The sequence below is a fragment of the Sardina pilchardus genome, chromosome 1, assembly GCF_963854185.1.
Source record: "Sardina pilchardus chromosome 1, fSarPil1.1, whole genome shotgun sequence".
Classification (NCBI taxonomy): Eukaryota; Metazoa; Chordata; class Actinopteri; order Clupeiformes; family Clupeidae; genus Sardina; species Sardina pilchardus.
In genome coordinates, this window is record NC_084994.1 from 35082494 (window position 1) to 35089993 (window position 7500).

Below are 7500 nucleotides of genomic sequence, written 5' to 3' on the forward strand. Positions count from 1 at the left end.
AGTGTGTGTGTGTGTTAGTGTGTGTGTGTGTTTGTATGTGTGTGTGTGTCCTGCCATTCACTGTATCAACACACCCCCAATGCCCTACCATGGAGCAGGGGTATGATAGTGGTGGTGGTGGTGGCTGTGGTGGGGGGGGTGCGGATGGCTCTGCTGTTGATGGTGAACAGATTGGAAAATGTTTTAGTCATTCACCAGCCCGGAGCTCCAGAACCTCCCTGCAAAAGCGAGACCAGTTCTCCCGCCCGCCCTTGACAATGCACCCTGCCCTGCCCTGCCCTGTCACTCGGGCTCAAATGTCATATTTGTTTACATGCACGCGCTGATGATGTTCGTGTACAAAAAAAAGATATAGGCCGAAACCATTTTAATATTAATATTCGGACATATTAATATTCTCTAGTGCATCATATCCATACTAAGTCATGGGAGACTGGTTGCGTAACCGTGTGCCAGGGCTTATCCTGCCAAATCCTTGGAATGTTTTTTTCCCTCAAAAGGCATTCATTGAAATTTTGAGCGTTCCTATTTTTATGAGAGTTTGAGATTTTAATGTGAATCTGGGAGATTTATTCTATTATATTTGTTCAAAATACATATATATATATATATATATATTGAGCAGAATGTTTGTGGGGACAGTGCTGTGTGCTGTGAACGGATAGGTAATAGGTGGCACATGTGTATCAGTAACCTTGTTATGTCATTTGTTTACTGTTTACTGTCTGAGTCTTGATTGTTCTGGATATCTTTGAGGCCAAGTAAACAACCCCCCAACCCACCCCCGCCCCCAACACACACCCCAAAAACAACCCCTCCTCCCCCTACACAAACACACACACACACACACACACACACACACACACACACACACACACACACACACACACACACACACACACACACACACACACACACACACACACACACACACACACACACACACACACACACACACACACACGCATGCACACAGACAAACGGACAACAACAGAGAATGCCACGGAATTGTGCACAATCATTTTTGCAACAAGCCAGAAACTGAATGGCAAGGAAGCAAAGTAAAAATAAAGGGGGAGGGCTTTTGTTCCGGGGTCAGGTCTATGCCCCCCCCCCCCCCAGCTAGCCAGCCACTGCTGCCACGGCCGCTGTGTATAGGGTGCCCACAGGTAGACCCTGTGGTGCAGGGGGCCGCTGGCTTCAGTATGGTTAGAGCCTCAGTATGCCTCACAAGCTTAGCGGTTGGCAGAATGCAAAATGGGAACTTGTCCAGTACGGGCCGGCGACAAGGTAGGTCAGAGTGCTGCACCCGAGGTGGGGGTCGTGGGGTGGAGGAGGGGGGTGGGGTGTTGGGGTTGTTGGGGGTGGAGGGGGCGTTGGTTGGTTGGTTGTTTGTTGTGGTGAACTTGTTTCTGCCCGGTTGTGTTTAAGTTGGTGACTTATTGTAACTGTCTAGGCTTAGTTGTTTAATGGCCCTCAATTAAGAGTTTGGGTTCAATGTTTTACTCTAGTTGAAATGTTTGTGTTGGTTTAGAGGCTGGTTTTGAGGCTGGAGTTTTTTTTCACTGAATTGCTAGTTTGCCCATTGATTGATAAATGTACTATTGACAGGGTATCAAAAGGTAAACAAAGTCCTCACAACATCAATATTAGTCATTTTTCTAGAATCCAGAGTATGGATGATGGACTAACTCCCAGCCATCCAGTAAATACTCTGTTGTGTCTCCTCTCCTCTTCTCTCAAGTCCACTGTATGCCCCATGCCTGTTAGTTCCCTGGCAGAGGGGTGGGGGGCAGGTCTGCCAATAGCTAGGGCCGAAGATAGAGCATGTCAGTCCGCCTGAATAATGTGGGTCCCTCTTAGCATGCAGCCTGAGCTGCCGGAGAGGTGAATGATTTTCCCAGAATGCCTCAGTGGCTTCTGAGAACAGTGTGTGCGGAGGTAATTGTCAGGTTAATCTGAGAAGACAGATGTGTGCTTTGCCGTGGAACCCAAAGGCAAAAAAAATTGTCAAGGGAGCGCTAGCTCCAAGCTAGCTTGGTGTTTTTTTTAAAAAAGCAAACAAACATCAAAGGCTGGATGGTTAATCTGCCCTGTCCCAACTGTCTTTGGAAGCTTCAGTGGATGCGATGAGTCTTCCTATCTTGCTCCGATGTGGTATGAGTGTTTACTTAACTTGCCTTGCTACCAAATGAGGCCATGAGGCAGACATGTTTGTGAATGCTGAGGTTTGTTAAACCTTTCCATAGTTACCATTTTTTTAAATTCTTTGACGTTTTGACATAACATTCCTCACTCCAGTCATTTCTGTCACTAATGTAGCAAATGTATAAATATTATGGTTGTCCTCATGTACATTTTACACAAAACATGGAATTACTAGTTGCAAAACATAATGTGGTATTATGGTATTGGTGTTTGGTATTTGTTACCTCCGCCTAGGAGGTTATGCTTTCATTGGGGATTGTTTGTTTGTTTGTCTGTTCGCAAGATAACTCAAAAAGTTATGGATGTATTTTGAGGAAATTTTCAGTGAAGGTCTGAAATCACCCAAGGAAGAAACTATTACATTTTGAGAGTCATCTGTTTCACCGCCTGGATTCAGGAGGCGGTTATGTTTTTTCCTTGGCGGAGGTCTGCGCTCTCTGATTGCTTTTCTAGTTTTGTCATATTCTTATCATGTTGTTCTGTCCCTCTCCTATCCGCAGGGTGTTTGTAAACAGAAGTCTGGCCATGGAGAAGATCAAATGTTTTGGCTTTGATATGGACTACACTTTGGCAGGTAAGCAAGATAAGGATCAACACCTCAAACAACAACACGACAACCTCTGTCACCTCTTTCTCTACAGCTGGCCGTGGTTCTATAACCTTGTCTGTTAAATTGATTTGTCCCACTAGAGTAAGCAGCTGTTTGATTGGTCTGCATCCCCAGAGATATTGACTTCGTTTGTAGACATGCTCTATCCTGAAACGTTTAGATATAATATTATTTATGGGATATCATGTGATTTGGGTGCTCCTTGGGTGTCAATGGGGAAAGTTTGGAAAGAAAAGAAAAAAGGAGAGCAAACAACTTTTATGATTTCTTTATTATGCTGATTTGTCCTAATGAGGCATTAGAAATGCCCATTCATATTGTGTATATTCCTCATCATATTTGTAAATATGCCCCTGAAGAAGGCATAATACAAAAAAAAAAAACTTTGTAAACATTTTTTTTTTTAACTCTCCTCCTTTACACTGACTCAAGTATTCATACCGAGACGGCTTCTCCTCTGTAGACAGTTTGAGGGCCTCACAAACACTCAAGATATGTGGGCAAATATAGAGTTCTAGGGAAACGGGGGAGGGACTGTCCTCCCAAGTCCAGATATCCACGTTCCAGCTAGATAAAAGAAAAGAAAAGTCCTGGAATATAGCACAGTAACACTTCACATGAAAACTGGCCTTTCTCTCTCTCTCTCTCTCTCTCTCTCTCTCTCTCTCTCTCTCTCTCTCTCTTCCTCTCCTTCTCTCTAACGTGAAGTGGTGTTCTGTGAAGAGTGCTTCAGGAGTGCTGTGTCTCCAAGAGAGGGATTACTGTCCTACATTTCTGAGTGCTTGCTGAAGCACTAGTTTTTTGTCACGGAGAGTGTTCAGCCTACCTCATTCATCTCTACTTGTGCTGTTGCGACGGCAGCGGCGGCGGCGGCGATGGCCCCCGTGCATCATTTAGGTCATCGTAACCGGAGAGCGGAGAAGGGGATTCGGACACACACACACACACACACACACTCACACAGAAGGGGATCCGTTTCCTCTCGGTCGTTGAGTATATGAGCAGAGTCCACTCATCTAACAGCTCTCTCTCTCTCTCTCGCCCTCTCGGAGCGTTTAGCGAGACTGGGTTGGTCAACAGGACCTGGCCGGGGAGGGAGCCTTTCTGCTAAATGGGGTTCTCGCTATGCCAACTTCTGAGGACACGGGTCACCCAAGTGACACGACAAATATTGATGTGTGTCCACTGAGATGGCGTGTACACACACCCTACACCTCCCCAGACACCCACACATCCACACACACACGCATATGCACACTCACAGACACACACACACACACACACACACACACACAAACACTCACTCGCTCACTTACTCACTCACTCACACACACACTCACACACACACTCTGGGTCCTGGAGCAGGTAGTGGGCATCCAGGGGGGCATAGATTCTGTGGGCGCTCAGCTGTTGACATCACCCCGGGCGGGTATGCCAGGCCCCGTTACCGAGCGCTAATGTTTACAGGAGAACGAGCTATCACGTTGTCTCACACCGTGCTCGGGTTGCAACCGCAGGCCCTCACTTTTAGTGCCCTCAGGGCTGGAGTCCAGCCTGCCACCACAACCACACACACACACTCACACACACACTCCCTGAGGCCACAGCAGAGTTCCAGTGAGGTGACGGAGGTGTGTGGGGGCGGTGGCGGTGGCGGTGGGTGGGGCGGTTGGTGTTTTGCGTCCGTGTCAGAGTGACGGGGGTGAAGGGGCTTGGCAGTGTTGCCTTGTTGCCACCACATTCACCTCCATATGGGGTGGCCATTGCTGGCCTTCCAGTGTTGAGGCTATTGTTATTATGAATGGTGAGAGGAGAGATGGATGAGTGGCTTAATAGTAACCAGTCTCCAATCTCAATCCTCAGATGACGATCATGTTTTCTCTAGATAGATATTAATGATGTAAGTTGATGATTTGAAGCAGCTGTAGAGGAAGTAGTGTCGGTTGACTTGTTGCAAACTACTGTTTTAATGCTGACAGTTCCCCCCAGTCTCTGTGGTCCTGTTAGGAGGGCAGCAATTAATCGATTAATCGATTCATTGTCATCTGTTAAAGAACTATGTTGGTAATCTTTTAATAGTTTTTTTTGTCCGTTTTTAAGGAAAATACGTTAACGCTCGTTAACGTTGCAGCCTTTTAAACCTGGATATATTAAGCTTTACTTACTCCTATGACAGTAAGCTAAATATCTTGTGTCTAGTGTGACAAGGTATTTGAGGATATGATGTTGGGTTTTTTGAAACACTGTTCAACATTCATTTCACCAACTTTCTAATGAATTAATCGAGAAAATAGTCGACAGTTTAATCGACTATGACAATGATCTTTAGTTGCAGCCCTTGTTCCCATTGTCGTTAACGTTATATAAATCTTACATGACGCTTCGATATGATAACGTGCTTCAGGCGAAGTTCAGTCTGAGTATTATTTGCACTGAGGCCTCTGCAGGGGCGTGGGGGCAAACAGGCTTGTTGTCAGGGACGTTCTCGTGTTCTCGTTCAGTCGTTCTCACGTGTTTCCGACCGAATGGGGTCAAGTGGGGTGTTTTCCCAGGGAGAGGTCGCGGGGTCACGATCCTTGGCCCTGGTCCGTGCGGTGCTCTGGCGCTGACAGAGCGTCGCTGTCACACACAAACAGTGCTGCCGGGCCGGCCTCGCCAGTAAATCACCATGGAAACCTGAGCACATCTGTTTTCACTGGGGCTCCAATGTGTGTCAAAGATGAGTGTCAGCTTGAAACATGTAAATACCCCCCCCCCCTCACCACACACACACAGACACACACACACACACACACACACACACACGTACACCACCGCCACCACCACAACCATTTACAGTCCGAACCCAGTGGAAAATGTAACGAGTCGTCAAGGGAATTCCTTCAAGTTCAGTTCAAAGACAGCAGCAGCACACTAGAATGCAGGGACTTCCATCGCACATTCCGAACCTTCACTGCCTAGTCCGGGGTGGTCAAACGTCAGGGAAGAATCCCATCGGAGAGCGCCGTCCACCCCCGCTGCTTTTCATTTCTACATTTAAGTTATTGCTTTGTTTTCCCCCTCCGCAAAAAAAAAAAAAAAAAAAGGAACGCTTGCCAGGAGAAAAAACGTTAAGATAATCTGTTCCATTTTCCGACTCCCGTTCTGGGTATTTCTGTCATCCCTTGAAGTCTTGGCCAACAACCTTCTACTGAGAAAGACTTTTACAAACGCACAGGCAGACCCAGGTGGTGTCTCATGGGTCTCCCCCCCCATCGTCTCCACCGGGACCAAAGGCCTACATTTTGGGCCCTGATCGCAATAACACCTACCTACAGTCCCCCCCCTCAGTAGGGACTGCAAGATCATAAACTTAAGTCTGTGCTACGTTAATCTTGAACAGACTTAAGTACTGTATGTGTATGTGATCTTTGTGGTAGTGGTATGTGAGTAGCAGTAACAGCACGCTAATAGGGAGTCTGTAGCCATATGGGTTTTAACGTGTCTCTCCGCCACAGTCTAGATCTTTCCACGACGCCCCACTTTCTCGCTACCCCCGTCGGCAGTAAATTCTTGGCTCTTGCCGCGCGGCAGTCCTGACTTGACATCGACACCTTTCAACACGGAGGCAAAAAACATATCTATGCTGGGTTTTTTTTTTCTTTTTCTGTGGGAAATATGATTATCTGTTAACAAGTAGGTCAACTCCAAAAGAAGAAGGCCCTGAAGTCAGTAACAGACGACACAAACCCCCCCCCCCTTCGGCAGCGTCCTCGTCGTCGACGATGCCTGGAGCGTCCGTCAGTCCCCCTAGCTGAGTGAATAACGACCACGGCGGGCCGTGGGAGCCGTAAACCATCGGGGATTGGCAGGCTTGATAAGTGGCGCGGAGTCCGCGCGGCGTGGCAGGCAGCAGGCACCGTCTGTAACCTCTCGTCCGCTTTCCCTGCCTCACACCCAACGCGCTGCCCATAAAAATAACAGCAGTTGTGTGTCGGTCGGTCGGACTGGACTGGACCGTCCAGCCTCGGACGCAAGGGTTTGATGTGTGGGTGATGGGTGATGGGCGGTGGGCTCCGCGTCAGATATCCCCATCGTTCAGCGGAGGAGAAGAAAGGTTTATTGCCCCCCGCCACTCTGGAATGCCTTGGCCGTTTGCGGCTACATGGGCGAGCTATATTTTTAACCTGGAACAAGTCAGGGTTTTTGAAAGGGGGACAGGCCGGAGTGCTGCTGCTGCTGGCTGGAACTCAGATGTAAAGGAAAAGTGTGTGTGTGTGTGTGTGTGTGTGTGTGTGTGTGTGTGTGTGTGTGTGTGTGTGTGTGTGTGTGTGTGTGTGTGTGTGTGTTTGTGTGTATGTGTGTGTGTGTGTGTGTGTGTGTGTGTGTGTATGTGTGTGAGAGTGTATGTGTGTGTGTGTGTGTGTGTGTGTGTGTGTGTGTGTGTGTGTGTGCGTGTGTGTGTGTGACTGTGTGCGTGTGTGTGTGTGTGTGTGTGTGTGTGTGTGTGTCTGTGTGTGGGTGCGTGCGTGTGTGTGCCTGCGTGTGCATGTCCACACACACATGTTAACTATTACAGTCGCCTAGCAGCTGGCTCTTGGATATCAAAAATAATTGGGTATCAAATACAATCCACGTCGATGTTGCAACGACTTGTTAACAAAGTCAACACACTGCCGTGTACAAGCAAACATCATTCGCGT

At 47.7% G+C, this 7500-nt stretch overlaps 1 protein-coding gene across 1 annotated transcript in view; it reads left to right on the forward strand.

Moving 5' to 3' along the window:
• The window catches only part of nt5c2b (5'-nucleotidase, cytosolic IIb), a 34088-nt gene that overhangs the window by 5618 nt on the left and 20970 nt on the right, over nt 1–7500 (forward strand). Inside the window, exon 3 of the mRNA XM_062543221.1 lies at nt 2709–2782. Within this exon, the coding sequence (XP_062399205.1) occupies nt 2709–2782 (74 nt within the window). The remainder of the gene's footprint in view (nt 1–2708; nt 2783–7500) is intronic.